Below are 22,992 nucleotides of genomic sequence, written 5' to 3' on the forward strand. Positions count from 1 at the left end.
TAAGTTAATGTACAGCTTGACTGTAATTTGTCTAACATCTTCTGTGAAAAGTCTTACTTCTCTCTCTCTCTCTCTCTCTCTCTCACACACACACACACACACACACACACACACACACACACAGCTTGACTGTAATTTGTCTAACATCTTCTGTGAAAATCCTTACCCCCCCCCCCCTCTCTCTCTCTCTCTCTCTCTCTCTCTCTCTCTCTCTCTCTCTCTCTCTCTCTCTCTCTCTCACACACACACACACACACACACACACACACACACACACACACTTGTTCATAAAACGTATCGGTCTTGGATGTAATGTAATGAAAAATGTATCATACAATTTATATTTTCATGTACACTTTAATGTAAAATAATGCTGCAATATTCTTGACATTTTTGTGAGGCATGACATGTTTTTATTTTGTTGTAGATATATGGGCAATAGGCTGCATATTCGCTGAGTTGTTAACATCAGAACCAATTTTCCATTGCCGGCAAGAGGATATCAAAACAAGTAACCCGTATCATCATGATCAGCTGGACAGAATATTTAATGTGATGGGATTTCCATTGGAGAAGGACTGGGAAGATATTAAGAAGATGCCAGAACATCCAACACTTCTTAAAGATTTTAAACGAGCCAAGTATGTGGATTTGTGGTATAATTTTCCTCTTGATTAATGTGTCTGAATAATTTTCAGTTGTTAATAATGTACTTTTTGTTTCCAGCTATTCAAACTGCTCATTGGTGAAGTATATGGATCGACACAAAATTAAACCTGATAGCAAGGCATTCCATTTGGTAAGCACTTATATGTGATAAATATTGTTAATCTTTTACTTGTATGATCTGTGACAGGTAGTTTCTGGAAATTTGACTATTCATTGTCTTTTTTCTGATATTTTTACAGTCTTAACTCTCTTCCCCTTTTACTTGCACACATCCCCTTTGTGTATTTAGAAGGGAGTTGTTTGCTGTGTTATTGTTTACTCACACCTCATGTCAGTTGGTGTTGTGCGTTGGGGAGAGCTTCTCTCTGCAATTGAGCGATTGAGTCTTGAGAGCCCTACATGTCGCTTGGACTGACATGTGGCCCGATTTTGTGCCTCTTTTTACATTTCCTGAAACTGCTTTTGGCTCTTAGCATTGTCAGTGTTCCTGACATCTATTCCTTATGTTCTCCTTTGTCTGTGTGGAAGATTATTATTTATTAGATCACTGTTTTACGCACCTCTCGTGTTGGTGGGGGCAGGGGGGGGGGTCAGGATTGGCGTGGGAGAGAGGGGTACCTCTCATCACAGATGAGCCCTGAGCGGCCTTCATCTGCTTCAGACTAACTTGCTGGCGTGATTTGAAGTGCCTTTATACATTTATGGAAATTAGTTTTAATTCTCAGCACTGTCAGTGTTCTAGACATCCCTGTCATACTGTGGTATGGTATGAGATGAACTTATTCCAGGAACTTATTGTTGGACTCTTAAGGTGTCATAGGATACAAGGGAAATGACGAATTATGTGTCATTGCAGTTTTTGAATACTAGTTACAGTTTAACAGCTATACAAATTTAAAGCAAATGTAACCTTCATCTCAAGTTCCCAGCATGGCTAATATATCAAATTCAGAGCAGGAGAACCATTGGTCTCAGCTGTCTATGTAAGATGAAATATTCTGTCTTTCTTACAGTATGGTTTGTGGTGTAATAGCTTGGCTGGGTGGAAATATATGTTGTTGAAGCAAATGGGAACCACTGGTACTATTGAAAAGTGTTGGAAAACAAGCAGAAAAAGAAACATATATTGTTGTTTAGAGTGATGCCATATGCTACAGGAGGTGAAAAAATTCTATTTTCTAGAGCAGTACTTTATTATCTTTAAAAATGAAAATAAAAAAATCAGTGCATCCTATGACTAAAATGTCAAAGAGTCATACTTGGAACTGGTCAGCTCTTACAAATATCTGGTATTCTAAATGATTAATGGAAAATCTCATATAAATATGTGAAACAAATACTAACAAAGAGATAGGAAAATTTACGTTCCTAGCTTTCGGAACAAATGTTCCTTCATCAGGGAGGAGAGAGGGGAAAGAAAGGGAAGAAGGGAAAGTGAATTCAGTTACTCATAACCCAGGTCATGAAGCAACAGGGAAAGGAAAACAGGGAGGGTAGCAAGGATGGAGGCATGGTTGTCAGAGGGAAGCCAAAGATATTCTACTGTAAGTACTGTGCCAGCTTCAAACCAAAGAGGATGCATACAGAAGTAAAGAGGTATACAGTATAAATATAAACACAACTATGTAGGATGAAAAGATGCGTGATTCTTGTGTAGAAAGGAGTGCAGTATTCTGCTGCATCCATTTTCAATAAGCTACCACAAGAACTTAAAAAATCTTAGCAGTAGCCCAAACTCTTTTAAGTCTAAACTGAAGAGTTTCCTCATGGCTCACTCCTTCTATTCTGTCGAGGAGCTCCTGGAAGAGCTAAAAAATTAAGCAAATTCCAGTGTTACATTGTTGATTTTCTTTATTTAAACTTACGACTTGTCGCCGGAATATGTTTTTTATATTTCATTTTATCTGTTTCTACTATCGTGTTATAATTTCATGTATTGACTCGTTCCATGACCATGGAGACTTCTCCTTAATTGGGTCCCACAGAACAATAAATAAATAAATTATTTTATTTATTTACTCAGGCTTGTCTGACATTTGGCATTACCCCCAAAGGCCTCACACTTAAAGTTCCCATCTCTGGCTGTAACCCTTCTTTCCATCAGTCCCTATACCAGTTCCAAACTGAACAATCCATAGCCCTCACCCGCCTAATCCTTCACCTACACATCAACTCAGCCAATGAACACACCCGTCAACTCCTATCCCTAATAAAAGTCCTCAATCTTTCCTCTCCCACATCCACACTGGCTGTTCAGAGCATACTCCTACAGGCCAACCGCAAATTAGAACAGCATGCCACCCTCCACCTCAAAAAACTATCCAATCTCCTGGTTTCCCACCTCCGGAAAGGCAAATCACTCACCCTTCACAACCCTTCCAACAAACCTCAACCTCCTCTCATTGCACACAGATCCAGTCTCTCCCATCTACTCAATCTCCCACATCCAGCTCCACTCCCCCTAAAACTTCAAAATTCTATTTAACACAATCTGGAACCGCAACACCCCAATTCAGTAGTTAACCTTTCCTCCAAACCTCTCTCCCAATCCGAAACCTCTGTCCTATCCAAAGGCCTCACCTTCAGCCCTACTCCCAGATTCAATCAAACAGCCCTCGTCAAAGATTTACTGTGCTATACTTGTACTCTCTGCTGTAAATATCACTTTGCCACGAAGAAAAATAATCCTAATCCTACTCCTAATGATCCAACTCCGCAAGACACTATCCAAATTGAACCCTGCCTGGAACAGTTCCGTCCTCCGTCACAGTGGGACCCACCTCCTCTTCCTCAAAATCACCCTCTCCAAACCTTCCAGGAATTTCTCACTTCCAGCCTTGCCTCTCAATCCTTCTTGAAAAACTTTAATCCTACTCCCAACATCACATCAGCTGAAGCCCAGACTATCCGTGATCTGAAGGCTGACTGATTCATCGTCATTCTTCCGGCTGACGAGGGTTTCACGACCGTGGTACTTGATCGTCGGCTGTATGTGGCTGAGGGACTGTGTCAGCTTTTAGACAACACTACATACAAAGTTTGCCAAGGTAATCCCATTCCTGATGTCCAGGCAGAGCTTCAAGGAATCCTCAGAACCTTAGGCCCCCTACAAAACCTTTCACCTGACTCCATCAACCTCCTGACCCCACTGACACCTCGCACCCCTACCTTCTACCTAATTCCTAAAATTCACAAACCCAATCATCCCAGCCGCCCTATTGTAGCTGGTTACCAAGCCCCCACAGAATGTATCTCTGCCTACGTAGATCAACACCTTCAACCCATTACATGCAGTCTCCCATCCTTCATCAAAGACACCAACCACTTTCTCGAATGCCTGGAATCCTTACCCAATCTGTTACCCCCAGAAACCATCCTTGTAATCATTGATGCCACTTCCTTATACACAAATATCCCGCACGTCCAGCGCCTCGCTGCGATGGAGCACTTCCTTTCATGCCGATCTGCTGCTGTCCTACCTAAAACCTCTTTCCTCATTACCTTAGCCAGCTTCATCCTAACCCACAACTTCTTCACTTTTAAAGGCCAGACATACCAACAATTAAAAGGAACAGCCATGGGTACCAGGGTGGCCCCCTCGTACGCCAACCTATTTATGGGTCGCTTAGAGGAAGCCTTCTTGGTTACCCAAGCCCGTCAACCCAAAGTTTGGTACAGATTTTTTGATGACATCCTCATGATCTGGACTCACAGTGAAGAAGAACTCCAGAATTTCCTCTCCAACCTCAACTCCTTTGGTTCCATCAGATTCACCTGGTCCTACTCAAAATCCCATGCCACTTTCCTCAACATTGACCTCCATCTGTCCAACGGCCAGCTTCACACATCCGTCCACATAAAACCCACCAACCAGCAACAGTACCTCCATTTTAACAGCTGCCACCCATTCCATATCAAACGGTCACTTCCGTACAGCTTAGGTCTTCATGGCAAACGAATCTGCTCCAGTCCTGAATCCCTGAACCATTACACCAATAACCTGAAAACAGCTTTCACATCCTGCAACTACCCTCCCGACCTGGTACAGAAGCAAATAGCTAGAGCCAATTCCTCATCCCCTCAAACCCAGAACCTCCCACAGAAGAACCCCAAAAGTGCCCCATTTGTGACAGGATACTTTCTGGGACTGGATCAGACTCTGAATGTGGCTATCCAGCATGGATATGACTTCCTCAAATCCTGCCCTGAAATGAGATCCATCCTTCATGAAATCCTCCCCATTCCACCAAGAGTGACTTTCCGCCATCCACCTAACCTTCGTAACCTCTTGGTTCATCCCTATGAAATCCCCAAACCACCTTCCCTACCCTCTGGCTCCTACCATTGTAACCGCCCCCCGGTGTAAGACCTGTCCCATGCACCCTCCCACCACCACCTACTCCAGTCCTGTAACCCGGAAGGCGTACACGATCAAAGGCAGAGCCACTTGTGAAAGCACCCACATGATTTGCCAACTGAGATGTCTACACTGTGAAGCCCTCTATGTGGGAATGACCAGCAACCAACTGTCCATTCGCATGAACGGACACAGGCAGACAGAGTTTGTTGGTAATGAGGATCACCCTGTGGCTAAACATGCCTTGGTGCACGGCCAGCACATCTCGGCACAGTGTTACACCGTCCGGGTTATCTGGATACTTCCCACTGACACTAACCTATCAGAACTCCAGAGATGGGAACTTGCCCTTCAACATATTCTCTCTTCCCGTTACCCACAAGGCCTCAACCTCCGCTAATTTCAAGTTGCTGCTACTCATACCTCACCTGTCATTCAACAACATCTTTGCCTTCATGAAATCCTCCCCACTTCACCAAGAGTGTCTTTCTGCCGTCCACGTAACCTTCGTAACCTCTTGGTTCATCCCTATGAAATCCCCAAACCACCTTCTCCACCCTCTGACTCCTACCCTTGTAACCGCTCCCCGGTGTAAGACCTGTCCCATGCACCCTCCCACCACCACCTACTCCAATCCTGTAACCCGGAAGGTGTACACGATCAAAGGCAGATGCCTCGACTGACATCTCTGCCCTACCTCTTTGCATTTACATATGTCTGCCTGTGTGTGTATATGTGCAGATGGATCTGTGTGTGTGTGCGCGCGCAAATGTATACCTTTACTTTTTTTCCCTAAGGCAAGTCTTTCCACTCCCGGGATTGGAATGACTCCTTACCCTCTCCCTTAAAACCCACATCCTTTCGTCTTTCCCTCTCCTTCCCTCTTTCCTGACGAAGCAACCTTGGGTTGCGAAAGCTAGAAATTTGTGTGTGTGTTTTTTATTGTTTTTAGATATAAATAAATAAATAAAAAATAACAAGGGGACTCTGCGTACTCATCATCACTTAGTTCATCCAAATTTATGGTAGATCCAGGGTTTGGGCAGAAATGAAAGTGTTACAAGTGGAAGCTCCACATGCTAAGTGTTTAAGGAAAATAAAGTCATTTTTGGTGCAGGTCAGATGAGGCATGAGCCGTTTATGTTAGTGTAGATTCCAGACAGCAGTTGGACCAGCAGCAAGAGTCAAAACAGTAATCCAAGGGGTGTGAGTTTGAGTCCCTATGTGGAAACCCTTTTTTATTATTCAGTTTTTAAGTTACAACACAAATAATCTGAAATAATGCTCAGTATATTGTATTTATGAATATTTTCGTAAAAGGAAACACAAAGGATAATTTGCGATTGCAAGTAAATTTCCATCAAGGAATTTAACATGTACATGAGGACTTCGTATATGACTTTAGAATACTTTTATTATTCTACAGTTGACAATTTACACATGCCAAGGTAATAGTCATCATAGAAATTTGGAAATCAGTAATTTTCTTGGCATCATGCAGACATTATAAACACTTTATTTTCACAATTACATGAGTGTTTTAAAGTTTCTATAGAAAAACAAACGTGGTTGATATTCATAAAAGGTTCCCTATCATCACACAGTTTGACAGCAAATCATGTGTAATGCATCGTTTTGCCAAATACTGGCAAGAATAGCTGTTGATGTACAGTGGAATGTATTTCGACACAGTCTTCTCTAGATGTGCTTTCTTTTCCCTCTTGCTGAGATAAGAGTAATTTTGAAGCTTTTCCATAAAATTCTTTAACTGATGATAAAATTGGACATTGCAGGGTTGCACTTAGTGGAGTGCATTTGAGGAGGAATCACTTTAATAGTGCAAGATGCCAATCCTTCATCTTGAAAAACCTCATCATGTTTTCTCCTGCCACTAGTCAATTTCAGAAGAAATTTGTTCTCCTATAAATAGGGTTTAAGCACGTCAAATACACTATATTGATTCTTGTCTTGGTTTATTTCCAGTGTAAGTGACATAAAAATGGAAAATTTAAAAAAAAGTTTTTCATAGGAGCTCAATCCCATGACCCTCAGATTACCATTTGCAGTCTTTCTGCTGCACCAACTGCTGCCTGGAGTCTACACTAACATAAATGACTCATGCCTCATCCGACCTGTGCCAAAAATACTATTTTTTTCTAAACAGTTGGAGCTCCCACCTCTGTCACTTTTATTTGTGAGCAAGCCCTGGATATACCATAAATTTGGACAAAATTGATGGTGATGAGTAGGTGCGGTCCCCTTGTTAGGAACTTTCAAGAACTAACTTTAAATGATGATTCTTAGAATGTACAATCACCCACTACATATCACTCCCTTAGGGGTCTTGACAACAAGCTTAGACATATTACAATGCTCACAGAGTTGTTTAAGAAGTTACTCTTCTCTCACTCCATATGTGAATGCTACAGTGCTACTGCATAGTAGCTAAGAGTATGGGTGCAGATGTAGATTGAAAATGTGTGGGCTGTTTTGAGAAGACAATAAGAGGTGAACTACATTCACGCTCATAAATTAAGGATAATGCTGATACATGATGAAACAACGCTCTGGTGGGTGGTTTGTGGGTTTAAATCACCTCGGGGTATGACCATGCATTTGACCTGCAGTCGTCACACAGTGGTGCTGGCAGCAGTCCACATACGCAGAGGTGTGTTGGTGCATGTCAGAGTACGGTGCAGTGAGTAAGTGTACTGACATTTTCAGATGTGCTAATGGTGACTGTGTGTTGAAAATGGCTCAAAGAACACATATTGATGACATTATGAGGGGTTGAATACTAGGGCAACTGAAGGCTGGTCAAATACAGCAGGTCATAGCACAGGCCCTCTGTGTGGCACAAAGTGTGATCTCAAGATTATGGCAACGATTCCAGCAGACAGGAAACATGTCCAGGTGCTACAGTACAGGACGTACACAGTGTAAAACACCACAAGAAGACCGATATCTCACCATCAGTGCCCGGAGACGGCCACGAAGTACTGCAGGTAGCCTCACTCAGGACCTTACCACGGCCACTGGAACAATTGTCTCCAGACACACAGTCTACAGACAACTGAACAGTTTATTCACCCGGGGATGTGCAAAGTGCATTCCACTGAACCCTGGTCACAGGAGAGCCCATAAAGCCTGGTGTCAAGAACACAGTATATGGTCATTGGAACAGTGGGCCCAGGTTATGTTCACGGACGAGTCCAGGTATAGTCTGAACAATGATTCTCACCGCGTTTACATCTGGCGTGAACCAAGAACCAGATACCAACCCCTTAGTGTCCTTGAAAGGGACCTGTATGGAGGTCGTGGTTTGATGGTGTGGGGAGGGATTATGGTTGGTGCATGTACACCCCTGCATGTCTTTGACAGAGGAACTGTAACAGGTCAGGTGTATCGGGGCGTCATTTTGCACCAGTATGTCCGCCTTTTCAGGGGTGCAATGGGTCCCACCTTCCTCCTGATGGATGATAATGCACGGCCCCACCAAGCTGCCATTGTGAAGGAGTACCTTCAAATAGAAGATATCAGGTGAATGGAGTGGCCTGCCTGTTCTCCAGAGCTAAACCCCATCGAGCACGTCTGGGATGCTCTCGGTCGACGTATCGCTTCAAGTCTTCAAACCCCTATGACACTTCAGGAGTTCCGATAGGAACTGGTGCAAGAACGGAAGGCTATACCCCAGCAGCTGCTCGACTACCTGTTCCAGAGTATGCCAACCCCTTTTGCGGCCTGTGTACATGTGCATGGTGATCATATCCCATACTGATGTCGGGGTATATGCACAGGAAACAGTGGCGTTTTGTAGCACATGTGTTTCGGGACGGTTTTCTCAATATATCACCAATACTGTGGACTTACAGATCTGTGTCACGTGTGTTCCCTATCTGCCTATGCTGTTAGAGCCAGTTTTCTGTAGTGCCATGTTGTGTGGCACCACATTCTGCAATTATCCTTAATTTATGAGCATGAGTGTAGTTTCCAACTAGCCAAAACTGGTTTAAGGGTTGAGTCATCAGGAAAACGTGAGAAACCCAAATTAATGAGATTTACTGTCAAATCACTTCCCTTATTTGGTGAGAATAGCGATGTGTGGAGTATGAATACTCAAAAATATACCGTATGTTAAGAACAAACAAAATTTGACAAGTAAATATGAATGATGTCAAATGGCTTGTTAATGTTTCTGACTGAGTTATTTGATTAATTTTCCTTTGCCATTGACCAAAATGTTTCTCATTTTTGTAGTTACAAAAGCTACTGTTGATGGACCCAACAAAGAGGATAACATCTGAGCAGGCTATGCAGGATGCCTATTTTCAGGAGGAGCCACTTCATACAGCTGAGTGAGTGCTCTAAACTGTTTCGAATGCCATTTTCTTTTATTTAATTACCTTCAAGTGTCATGTGTGATTCTTTACTTAATTTATCAAATACTGTTCACATTATGGTTAATGTTTGTAATTAGTAATGTGTATGTACAGCAGACTATTCGATTACTCATGTTCTTGAGTGCATTTTGAAGTTAAATTCCTGTATAAAAACTGCCAAGCACGAATGTCCACTTTACATGCCTTGGCGGCCAGACTGTGATCATGTATATGTGTGAATTGCATATGGACGTGCATCCAAGTGTGTATGTGTGTGTGTGTGTTTGTTTGTGTGTGTGTCTATTCTGATGAACACCCATTTAACTGTCCCTTTCATGATAATGTCATTATTCCACCCTGGATTTTCCATTGTTTGATACGCAGATATTCAAACCATCTTGTATATGTCAGTGCTAATTTGTGGATGTTTTCTTGTATTTATATAGTTCGTTCTCTCTCATAGTTTATCAGATATTAAGCCAATAGTCCTCCGCTCGTGGTCTAGTGGCTAGCGTTGCTACCTCTGAATCACAGGGTCCCAGGTTCAATACCCGTCTGGGTCAGGGATTTTTCTCCACCCGAGGACAGGGTGTTTGTGTTGCCCTCATAATCTCGCCATAATTTGGCAAGTGGCGAGATTGTGACTAAAAAGAATGGGAACTTGTATGGTCACTGATGACCTCGATGTTGAGCGTCCCACAAACCATCATCATGATTAAGCCAACAGCATTGTGAACCACCAGCTTTGCTTTGGAGATATTCATTTGCCCTTGGGAGAAATTCTAAACTGATTACTGAGTGCTGCAAAGGTTTGTTCCTTTCTTTCTCAAGAACTGGGTGACAGTTACCCAAACATGAAAAAATACTTGATGCATGACAGTGTAGCTTTCAGGATGATTTATGCAGGCATAAAGAAGGATTCTATTGATGCTAGAAAGAAAATTGTTCAAATGATAGACACAGTCTAGGGAGGTTGAGTCCCTCAGAATATTTGATAGAGTGTAAATACATTTTCTGTCACCAGAGAAATTTAATTTTGTTTTAAGAGCTTGCAGATTTTGTGATCTTAGACTGTAATGAGAACTCTAAAGAGCAGATTTTAGTGTTTGTTTATCCTTCTTGTTTATATTTTGCATGTGTCCCAACTTGCTCCACAGCCAGGTAATGTTCTCTTTTGCTGGAGTCTACTTGTTCTTTCTCAGTTAGTTCAGACTGCTTTGTTTGTATTTTATGAGATGTCATACAGTTTTCACACAGTTTTGCTATGGATAGTGGTGTGCTTGTTATGTGTGGACACAAGGGTAATTGCCTGCTGTCTGTAAACAGCTGGAAGCTGTGTTGGCCGCAGTCAGCATGGTTCTTGCTATTGCTCAAAGCTGTGAAGACATTGTGGCACTGGAAACGAGACCTTTGGTGCCACTGGAATCCGTTGGTGACCTGTTTGTCACTGCAACTTCTGAAGCACATCTGACTGGTCTGTCCTCGGTCAAGAGTGAGTGGCGGACATAGGTGGGTTGGGGGACATTGGTGGGTTTGTGCATCACTGCGTGGAAGGTGAAAGAGGGAAGTGGGTGCGTGGTTGCTCCCTATAACTTAGCAACAGGTATGATCAGTGTCTGATTTTCCTATGCAGTCCAGACCAGTGCAGGTATGCTGATCATTGGGAGCTTCAGTGTTAGGCAGGTAATGGAGCCAGTCTGGAAAATAGTGGACAGTTTGGGAAAGAATGCCATTGTACACTCGGTATGTTTGCTGGGAATTCCTGCCCAGTACTTGGAGGAGCCTGTATCACTGGCTGTCAAACACACTTGCTGCAAATGGCTGCAAATCATGGCTCATGTTGGCACGGTGCTTGGGTTTTGAGACCATCCTCCGTTCCTGCAGTTGATGGCTAATTTTGTGAAGACAGCCATCATCAGACACAGAGTGCTCGCTAAGCTCAGTATTTGTAGATTGTACCCTTTGTTTTGGAGCTGAGTGGAAGATCAAAACTCAGGCGATGCTGGTACAGTATTGGATGCAAATTTCTTGACCTCCGCTGTTGGGTGGAGAGTTTTAGGGTCCCTCTTAATTGGTCAAGTATGCACTGCATGAAGCCAACAGCCTTGCCGCAGGGGTCGCACCGGTCCTCGTCAGATCACAAAGTTAAGTGCTGTCGGGCTGGGCTAGCACTTGGATGAGTGACCATCCGGTCTGCAGCGCTGTTGGCAAGTGGGGTGCACTCAGCCCTTGTGAAACAAACTGGGGAGGTACGTGATTGAGAAGTAGCGGCTCCATTATCGTAAACTGACATACGGCCTGGAGAATGATACGCTGACCACATACCCCTCCATGTGCGCATCCAGTGATGCCTATGGGCTGAGTATGACATGGTGGCCGATTGGTACCTTTGGGCCTTCCAAGGTCAGTTGGGACAGAGTTTAGTTTTATGCACTACATGCAGGAAGGGGTTTCTAGGGTAGTGGAGTATGTGTTGCATGAACATGGAGGCTTTTTATGTTAGAGAACCATCCCCGCCACCTCCCTTGAGTTCAGAGATGAATTGTTGCCAAAATCGAAGGTACATCAGCTACAGTATTCTCAGAGAATTCTGGTCCCCACAAATCGGGAACAGAAAAGGTTCATATGATATTAGTAAACTGCAGGAGCACCCATAGTAAGGTCCCGGAATTAGTTTCTCTTATTGAAGGTTATAATGCCCAAATAGTATTAGGGACAGAAAGTTGGTGGAAATCAGAAGTGAATAGCAATGAAATCCTTAAATTAAAATTGGAATTTTTATTGTACGGATAGGTTAGTCACCAACAGTGGTGACACATTTATTTCAGTAAAGAATTTGATAATATATACTGAGGCTATCACAGATTCCAAATGTGAATTAATATAGGTGAAGAAACTGGATGCTTTTCTAGACCACTTTTTTCAGGAGCTGTAGTGGTAGAGCACTTGTTGTTATAAGGGTGACTTCAACTTGCCAGATTGGGAGAGTCATGCTATCAAAACTGGTTCCAGAGACAGAGATTTGCAGGACATTATTCTGAATGTCTTGTCTGAAAAGTAATTTGAGCAGATGGTTAGAGAACCAACTTGTGAAAGTAACATCGTAAAGCTCCTAGGAACAAACAGACCTGAATTTCTTGAATCAGTTAACGTAGAAGAGGGTATCAGTGACCATAAGGCTGTGACAGTATCTGTGACTACAGGTATTACAAGAAATGTTTAAAAAAAGGTAAGAAAATATTTTGGCTTAGCTGGAGTACAAATGGAGAAAATTCAGAACCTCAGTATGCCTTTGGCAAGTGTGTTCCAAGCAAGATCTTCAAGGGCTAGGAAAGCCCTCGTCATGTTTTAACAGTTGTGTTAGAAAACTGCTGTGTAAACAAAGAGAGCTTCAGTGCAGATTCAAGAGAATCAAAAGATAGTTGACAAATAAAACCTGAATGAAGCAAAAATGAGCATAAGGAGAGCAATGGGAGAAGCATTCGATGACTTTGAAAGTAAATTTATGTCAACTGATCTGAGTGAAAACTGTAAGAGGTTTTGGTCTTACATAAAATCAATAATTGGTTCGAAATCATCTATTCAGTCATTCAGTGACCACAATGGAACCATAATGGAAAATGACAGAGAGCAGGGTGAAATACTGTATTTAGTCTTTAAAAATTGTTTCACAGCAGATGATCGTAGTACAGTCCCTCTTTTCAGTCATTGTACGAACTTCAAAATGGCAGATATAGAGATAACTGATCATGGAATAGAAAAACAGCTACAATCCCTTTGTAGTGGAAAAATATCAGGCCCAGATAAGATACCTATAAGATTCTACAGAAATTGTGTTAAAGAACTTACTCTCCTTGTAGCAGCAGTTTATTATCGATTGATGGAGCAATAAATGGTACCTAGCGACTGGAAAAAAGCACAGATCAATCTCGTTTGCAGAAAGGGTCATATGATACATGCACATAATTATAATCTTACACTGTTGACATCAGTCTGTTGTAGAATTATGCAACATGTTTTATGACATTTTTGGTGCACAAAAATCTACTGTATAAAAATCAGCATGGATTCCGAGAACAGAGATCTTGCAAAACTCAACTTGCTCTGTTTCTCTACGAGATCCACAGCTCTGTATCCATCAACACTGAGATTGATACCATGTTCCTGAACTTTAGGAAGGCATTTGACACCATCTTGCATTGCTGCTCATTGAAAAAAATAATAAATAAATACAAGCATACCGAGTATCATACCAGATTTGCAGATGAAGCTCAACACGTCCCTCTTAACTGAACAAAATTGACAGATATAAAGGGTTTTGGGACTCAGGGGAGTGTGATGGGACTGTTACTGTTTACAATGTATGTAAATGATCTAGTAGAATTTGTCAGAATCTCTTTAAGATTGTTTGCAAATGTTGCAGTTGTCTATAGGAAGGTAGCAAGTCCAGAAGACAGTAACATTTTGCAGGAGGATCTACAGAGGATTCATGAATGGTGCAGGAACTAGCAGTTGACCCTGAACGTTAATAAATGTAGGAAATATGCAGTTCATCCACTAAGGAAGTGGCTTACTATTGATAATGAGTATTGTTCATCTTCTCTGGAATCCTTACCAAATAGTACTGGTGGGCGTATTTTGTCACAGCATCACTGAGTGTACATGAGAATGTTACTGAGATGCTCAATAAACCCCAGTGGCAGATGCTACAATAGAGGTGTTGTATGTCACGGAGAGGTTCACTCTCGAAATTTCTAGAAAGTACTTTCCAGGAAGAATCAGACAACATGTTAAGTCCCTCCCTCTTATGTCATGCAAAGTGACCACAACAAGAAAATTCAAGAAATTAGAGCTAATACAGAGGTTACCTTACCGATAATCATTCTTTCCACATGCCATTTGCGAATGAAAAGGGAAGGGTTGGCTCATTCTGCAGTGCCAGAAAGCACGCTCCACCACACACTGTCATGTGGCTTGCAGACTATTGATGCAGTTGTAAATGTAGAAGTGGAATGTTGCCAACTTTGCTTTCAAGTGGCTGTGTATGTGACGGGGGGACTGCAATTTCTTTTTACTGCTTTCTCTAACAGCTCATCCTCATCTTCATTTTCGTATTATCAGAGGAATCTTGTATTGAAGGTTATAGTTATAACGATGAGAATGACAATAACAAAACAAAATTGTGTAGGGAAAAAACTAGTTTATCACACATCCTCAGCCACATGCTGACATTTTTGAATAGGTAGTCATTATTCAATTACTGAACAAAAGATAATACCAACATCTGTAATACATTATCAGATTATAAGAATTCAGAGAATTGCTCATGAATTCTGACATTGAACTGTTTGCATTTAGCAACTAAATTCTGCAATCAATGAAAATACTCTTGACATGTAATTTCAGATACATCTCCATGCAATATGTAGATGGGTGAGCAAACTTTTACGTAAGATCCAGATTCCCCAAAATCTAACAGCAAGCAGTGGATTTTTACAGGCTGACAGTGATTCGTAGACCATAGGAGTGAATACAGCTTCTGCTGAAATGCATCTATATGTGAGTGCATTAATATGGTGATGAATCCTACAGACTATCAAACAAAATAAAAGAGACACAAATTTTGAAAAATATAACTGAATAATTGCCTCACAGCAGTGTGGTCCAAATCCCCAAGTGCTCGTCCAGATTTAGGTTGTCTGTGATTTTCCTAAATAGTTTAAGGTGAATGCTAGTGGTGTGGTTCCTTTGAAAGGATACAGCGAGTTACCTACACTATCCATTCCAAATGGAGTTTGTGCTGTATCTCTAATGGCCCCATTGCTGACAGGATGTTAAACCCAAATCTTCCATTCTTCTTACTTCAAAACAGTGCAGTGTTGCAGAAATGTTGCTATCAGTATGAGAAAACTGTTGGGCTACAATAAGAAATGATTAAATGAATGTGTGTGTGTGTGGGGTGGGGGGCTCTACATGGATAGAATTTATAAAGACAGAGTCAAGCAAATAGTTATAAAAATAACAACTAAAAATGTAATTCTGAAAAACTTCATCATATTTTTTTTGGAAATGTACTGCATTAACCCATTAGTGCCCAAATAAACTTTTTTAAAATTTATTACTTTTACCACGTTTGTTACATTGAAAAAGAAGTATTTAATTTAATCTATCATACCAAATATGTAACGCTAAGCAGTCTTGAGAGCAAAACATAAATTTATATGAAAAAGTTACACATTTTTGTACTGAATGAAATAAATAAAAATGAGTACAAATTACAAATAAAAAAAGTATAACAAATTACTTGATATGACAAGCAGTGAAATATTCAACACAGTGTCCCACGTTACATTTTTTTGCTTGGGTACAAGCTGATTTCATACAGTTTATTCCAACACATCATCTTGTTCTGAGTTTTTTTCACAATCAGATGGTTCATTCCATCAGTCTGCAGCTCATATGCTAACAGTACTGGAGTGCAGTGTTCGTCCAAGTCCTTTTGGTACCATCGCACAACTCCCCAAGTATAACTGCACATCGTCAACTTCTGTAGTCCTGTCTTCCTCAGTTGCGTGTAATATTACGGTATATTGATAATTTTTACTTATGGACCGTCTGACAGCTACTAAATAAAACACAATTTTAGTGCCATACGCGTTTCACCTTTATTTTCTGCAAGGCATCATCAGTGGCCTGGAATATGTACATATGTTAGCTATTTTATTTACATTTTTGTCACTGTGCCTATAGGTTATAAACAGTTCTGGTGGTTGGTATTTCCTATTAAGTAGTAATGTTTTGAACTGTACTTACAGGTTGCGTGGACAGTTTCTTACATATTACGCTCCTGTTGCATTTTTGGTGTTGTTCTTCTTCTTATGAATGCCAATTTGCGGTTTTTCCACATTCCACAGCACTATGCACTGAACGCTTGTTTTAATGCAATGTTTTGGTTTCTGTTGCCGACTGTCAAATGTTTTTGCCAAAGATCGAATATTATTGCCAAACTTATGAGTGTAACTATTGAAGTATATGTGGTCTGTTCGTGTATGCATTTGTGTGTGTGTGTGTGTGTGTGTGTGTGTGTGTGTGTGTGTGTGTGTGTTTTTGGTGCGATATTAATTTAATTTAATTAATTAATTTATTTATTTTTGTTTTTGTCCTGTGTGTGTGTGTGTGTGTGTGTGTGTGTGTGTTTTGGTGTGATATATATTTTTTTGTGCTGTGTGTGTGTGTGTGTGTGTGTGTGTGTGTCTGTCTGTCTGTATTCTGGTGTTATATAATTTTTTTTTATTTTTTTGTTTTTTTTTTTTTTTTGGGGGGGGGGGGGAGCTGTGTGTGTGTGTGTGTGTGTGTGTGTGTGTGTGTGTGTGTCCAGATGGTGTGGGGAAGAGTTTTTTTTGTTTTATGTTATTGTTTCCTTTATTAAGTGTAGTAGGGAGCCTGTGCTGATGTGTGTTTGTTCATTTATCACAGGTTTGTTTTCTGCTATGGCTTTCTGGATGTGGAAGTTTTCTTGCATTTGTATAAGATGTTTGTCATGGTTGCTTATTCTCATTATTTTCATTTCTTGTTCCATGTTTGTAGGATGATGGTTGTAGTGTTTTAAATGCTCTGCAAATGTGAAATGGTTTGTTTCATACTTCCAACATCTGATATGTTCTTTGTATCTTGTTTCAAAATTCCTGCATGTCATGCCTATGTATACTGCATCACAACTTTGACATTCAAGTTTATATATTCCTGATTGTTGGAATTTGTCCCTCTTGGTAGCTGGCTGGCTTAGGTGTGATTGAAGGGTTTGCCCAGGCTTATATGCTATTTTGAAGCCCTGTCTCTTTAGGATGTTTGCAACTCGGTGTGTTAGTTTATGTGTGTAGGTCATGTTGTACCATCTGGTTCTTTTCTGTGTGGTGTTGTCATTGTGTGTGTTTGTTGAGTGTGTTTGTAAGTTTTCAGCCTGTGAGTTCTTTTGTATTGTGGAAATGTTGTGTTTGTTTTTTATTTGTGTTTTTATTTTTTGATTGAGCCTGTGTACCACATGTGTGTCATACCCGTTGTTCCTAGCTATTTGTATGATTGTACTCATTTCTTGTTCATAGTTTCTCTTGCTGAGTGGGATTCTGTTTAATCTATGTAACATGTGTCTTAGTGCTGCAAGTTTCTGGCTGTGGGGTTGGTTGGATATGGAATGTATTATTGTGTCTGTGGCTGTTGGTTTTCTAAAGATGTTAAATGTATGTTTTCCATTTTCTTTTTTAATTGTAATGTCAAGAAAATTTATTTGATTTTCTTTTTCAACTGTGAATTTTATGTTCTAATGAGCTTTGTTTATTTCTGAATGGAGTTCATCTATTTTTTCACTTGCCTCATCTACCAGACAAATAATGTCATCCACGTATCTGTACCAATATATGATTTTGAAACTTTCATTTGTGGTTATCTTATCAAATATCTGATTTTCTAGGTGACTGATGAAAATGTTTGCTAGTGTTCCTGATATTGGGGATCCCATGGGCAGTCCATCAGTTTGTAGATAATATTCTTTCTCAAACTGAAAGTAGTTTTGTTCAGTTGTCAGTCTGAGCATATCTGTTATTTCTTTTATTGCGTCTGTGGTGAGGTTGCTGTGGGATGAGAGATTTTGTTCTATAATTTCTATTGTTTCTGTGATAGGGATGGAGGTATACATATTTTCTATATCGAATGAAATCAGTGATGCTGTGTGTGGTACCTGTATGTTCTGTATGTTTTCTATTAGGTTTTTTGTGTTTATCACTGTTTTGTTGTTTTCTACTTTATAGTGTTTTGTAACTAACTTTTGGAGGTGTTTGGCTATGCGGTATGTTGGGGCTTTCTTGAAGTTGATAACAGGTCTCATTGGCATTCCGTCTTTATGTACTTTCAGTTGACTGCGGAGTGTTGGTGCTTGTGGGTTTTTCTGTGTTAAGTAGTATTTCTGTTTGTCTGTAAGTGTGTGCTCAATGTTTTTCAGTGTTCGTTTCACATTTGCCTGGAATCGTGTAGTTGGATCTGACTTCAGTTTTTGTATGGCGTTGGTGTTTATGTATTCCTTGGTTTTTGTGATGTATTGCTCTTTATCCATGAGTACTGTTACATTTCCCATGTCTGCTCTTGTTATTAATACATTATTGTTTGTTAACTTTTGTTTTAACCTTTTCATAGTAGCTGTTTCTGTTTGGTTGTTCTTATTGTGTGTCTGCTGTGTTTGTTTTGTTATGCCTTTTATTTCTTCTTTTACTAGTTCTCTTGTCAGTCCTATGTTTATTTCGCAATTATTTTGTTGTTCTTCACGTGTAAGGATGTGTTCGGTTTCTACTATGAGATTTTCTATGTATTGATTGTTCACTTTGCTATTGGTGCAGTGTTTCAAACCTTTTTCCAAGAGCATTTTTTCATTTTCGTGTAGTTCTGTCTCTGTTAGGTTAACTAAGCGTGGATGGAATGTGTGTTGGTGTTCATGTGGTTTCACATTTAAAATGTAAATGTAATTTTGCGTCTTTTTTACTGTTAGTTTCATTATCTTGTGTTTATGTTTGTTTTGTAAATGTTTCATTGCTGTGTATGTGTTGTGCTCAGGCGAAACGCGTATGGCACTAAAATTGTGTTTTATTCAGTTGCTGTCAGACGGCCCATAAGTAAAAATTATCAATATACCGTAATAACTGCACAATTTATCTTTGAAAATTTACATGACAGAATATATTTCCACTGTTGTGGTAGAGTATCCAGGCACTGTGTACAGTGGTATCCAATAACCAACTGAAAAGAGGCCAGTACTATATTTTATGGGCTGTAAGACACACCTTAATTTTGAAGCAATTTTTTTTTTTAAGGAAAGAACATTTTTACCATTTGTGTTATTAGACTGCAGAGCCAAACTAAAAAAATTCTTAGTTTATAAAACTGAATTGACCTTTAAAATCCCTGAAACTTGTCATCTGAATTTTCTTCTTCTTCTTCTTCTTCTTCCTCCTCCTCCTCCTCCTCCTCCTCCTCCACTTTGTTATCACCGTTGTCCTCTTCATATATAAGATGATCCTCACTGCCATTGAGAGCGTTACATACGTCACAATTCTTGAAAGATTTAACAGTAATGTCTTCTCTTACTCTAGAACATGACTGTTTTATCCACTGACACACTTATTTGATTGTAGATCACTTTAAAGCTCCCTTTCGTGTGAATTCATGTTGTGTTTCATCCATCATCCATTTGTTCCATTCTCTCTCATATACACTTTAAATGGTTGATTTATCGAGACATCAAGAGGTTCCAATTGTGAAGTAAGTCCTCCTGCAATAACAGAAAGCTCTGTATTCCCCTGTCTCAGTTTCTCTTTCACAGAATTTTTCAAATGACTACCAAACTGATCTAGCATAAGAACAGGACTCTTTTCCAATAAAGCACCTTTCCTTCTCTACCACACTCTTTTAATCCATAATTTCATACCTCCCATGTCCATCCAACTCTTGTCATGTACGTGAACAACACCATCTGGTGGTATTTCAAAAGGTTTTGGCATTGTTTTACATTTGAAAGTTATCATTGAATTAAGTTTAGTACCATCAGCACAACATGAAAGGAAACCAGTGTAGTGCATTTTTCTTGTCCACTTCTTTTTATAGTTAAAAACAAAGATGATGTGACTTACTGAACGAAAGCGCTGGCAGGTCGATAGACACACAAACAAACATACACACAAAATTCAAGCTTTCGCAACAAACTGTTGCCTCATCAGGAAAGAGGGAAGGAGAGGGAAAGACGAAAGGATGTGGGTTTTAGGGGAGAGGGTAAGGAGTCATTCCAATCCCGGGAGCGGAAAGACTTACCTTAGGGGGAAAAAAGGACGGGTATACACTCGCACACACACACACACACACACATATATCCATCCACACATATACAGACACAAGCAGACATCTCACAAGCAGACATATTTAAAGACAATATTTAAATATGTCTGCTTGTGAGATGTCTGCTTGTGTCTGTATATGTGTGTGTGTGTGTGTGTGTGTGTGTGTGTGTGTGTGCGAGTGTATACCCGTCCTTTTTTCCCCCTAAGGTAAGTCTTTCCGCTCCCGGGATTGGAATGACTCCTTACCCTCTCCCCTAAAACCCACATCCTTTCGTCTTTCCCTCTCCTTCCCTCTTTCCTGATGAGGCAACAGTTTGTTGCGAAAGCTTGAATTTTGTGTGTGTGTTTGTGTTTGTTTGTGTGTCTATCGACCTGCCAGCGCTTTCGTTAGGTAAGTCACATTATCTTTGTTTTTAGGTATATTTTTCCCACGTGGAATGTTTCCCTCTATTATATTGATATCATTCTTTTTATAGTTACAGTTTTAGCACCTTTCATGGCAACAGTTCTGTTACTCAGCACATCAAATGTCAGAGAATTTGTCTTAATTCCATAGTGGTTTTCTTTCGATGTTGAATAATAAAGCAATGGAAAGATAATATTTTCTCTTCATACTCTTTTGACCTTTTCTAAGGTATTTTGGTTTTGGTTCACATGCTAAGTCCATGTCACTTCATAAACCAGTAGTACCAACTAACTCCATCATTAAAGTCTGTTAATTTCCACTGTTTGCACTAGCTTACTAGCATGTATTTGAATAATTTTTGTATCGATTCCAGTGTAATTTTGACAATGTCCTTGAATCCATTTCAATACACCACTATCTAGTTTTGGCCATTTTGCATTCAGTTCTCTATTTGCACATTTAGTCTTCCTCATTTTTTTCAGTTCTTTCCTTTTTTTCTGTTGGAGGAGGACCAAATTACCACTCAGCTGTTCTGTTTCCATGTTCTTCTGCATATACAATTACTTTCAATTTATAGCCCACATCATATGAATATCTTTTATTTTTTTCCATTACAAAACTAGCAACTAATAAAAATATTGCACTGTGACCGATAACCCAAATGACTTTGAATTCAAGTTCACTGGCACCATAGACTGCAGTGACACATTGTAGGCTAGTCAATGTTCTCAGTTTGTGATGGCACGGCAGGAGAGAACAAGCTTGTTAATCCCTGCAACTCATGTTGTTTGCATCAGTGCACTGCTGCTGCCAGTTGAATCCAATGTTGCCAGATAAAGATAGGCTTCCATGGCTGTGGCACCTAATATGTGTCCATTTTTAAGAGTGGCAGGAATTTTAAATTAAATATAGGTAATTATTACATTAATCTCGAGTATAAGATGCACCTGAATTTTGAAGGCAATTTTTTGAAGAAAAAAGTGTCTCTTATAGTCTGTCAAATATGGTACCATTTCCTCTTATGGGTATTTATCCTGTTCTGGTTGTCGTTTTTAGCCATCCAATCAGTTATACCCAGTATGCTTGCATTCAGTCAGGATAGAGTGTCAAGGAACTTCCGTGTGTTTCCTTGACTGCTGAGAATATCTTTTAAGATTAGTTACTGGGTTTTCACACCATTTGTATTTGGTGCTGCAGAAACAATGGGATTGTCATGCCATTCACACAGCAACAGACCACTTTTTTCTTTTGTAAGGCAGAATGAGTGGTACCTCTTTCATCTTGCCATATTTCCTTTTTTGGAAGAGAGGAGTTTTGGGGGATACAGTTTTCTCTCAAAGTCCCAGTGCCATTGAAACCTTATTCGCTGCAAAAAAGTTAACAAATCAAGACTTATAGAAAAGTTGTCAAAATTGAGGTAAGAATTATTAAAAGTGCTTTTATTAGTTGTTAGAATTACTTTTATGTGACACTGAAAATGTATTGTGTGTCCCTGACATTCAGACAATTTTGCGTAAATGTCAATAAATGACATGTGTGATTGCTTGTTTATTAAGGAACAAATGATAAAATATTTTGATTATTATGTATACCCAAAATCCATGATGTGAAGAGATTCTAGTCATTGAAAAAAATGTTTAAATTTATTTGTGAAATGTTTCCAGTAGTATGGTGTGCTTCTAATTACTACTAACAGAAAACAAAGAATGGATATTCAACAATCCTTAAATAATCATAGCAGGGTTATTGAAGTTCACTGTGGTCCAAAACTTCAGGAAAAGTTCAGTCATAAATGTAAAGCTGGGCTGTAATGTGTTAAGTACTAATTCAATGTCAGTTTTCTGTTGTGTGCATTTGTATCTGCAGAAGAAAACACTTTGGAATCTGATGAGGTTAAAAATGAAAGCGGCAGTTTTCACAAGCAAGAAACATTTTTTTTGTTTTTCTAGTATTTTTTGGGTGTGCAGCCACATCCTGTTGACATTCTGCCATGATATTTTGGACCAGAGACATCCAGCCATCTTCAGGTGAGTAAACAACTACCGAAGAGACCGGGTGCATTCACGGTATTTATGCCGAAATCAAGCATGCAAAATATTCGGCATCTTCTGGCGCATGCATCAGGTGATGGTGACATTTGTGGGACAGCCATGTTGTGTGTGCTACCTTTGGTTGTGAAAGTGAGAGATGATCTAATCATTGAATATCGAATGACCCCGTCGCATGCACATACGAGGTGCGGCTAGAAAAAAACCCGACTGATGCTGGAAAAAACATTTATTTACAATTATTTACAATTTCATG

At 39.9% G+C, this 22,992-nt stretch overlaps 1 protein-coding gene across 3 annotated transcripts in view; it reads left to right on the forward strand.

Annotated features, from left to right (window-relative positions):
- The window catches only part of LOC126236121 (cyclin-dependent kinase 8), a 93,667-nt gene that overhangs the window by 62,715 nt on the left and 7,960 nt on the right, over nucleotides 1-22,992 (forward strand). For all 3 annotated transcript variants that reach the window (XM_049945193.1, XM_049945194.1, XM_049945192.1), the window contains exons 6-8: nucleotides 428-641; nucleotides 727-799; nucleotides 9,284-9,381. In XM_049945193.1, the coding sequence (XP_049801150.1) occupies nucleotides 428-641; nucleotides 727-799; nucleotides 9,284-9,381 (385 nt within the window). The remainder of the gene's footprint in view (nucleotides 1-427; nucleotides 642-726; nucleotides 800-9,283; nucleotides 9,382-22,992) is intronic.

The sequence above is a fragment of the Schistocerca nitens genome, chromosome 2 (genome assembly GCF_023898315.1).
Source record: "Schistocerca nitens isolate TAMUIC-IGC-003100 chromosome 2, iqSchNite1.1, whole genome shotgun sequence".
Lineage (NCBI taxonomy): Eukaryota > Metazoa > Arthropoda > Insecta > Orthoptera > Acrididae > Schistocerca > Schistocerca nitens.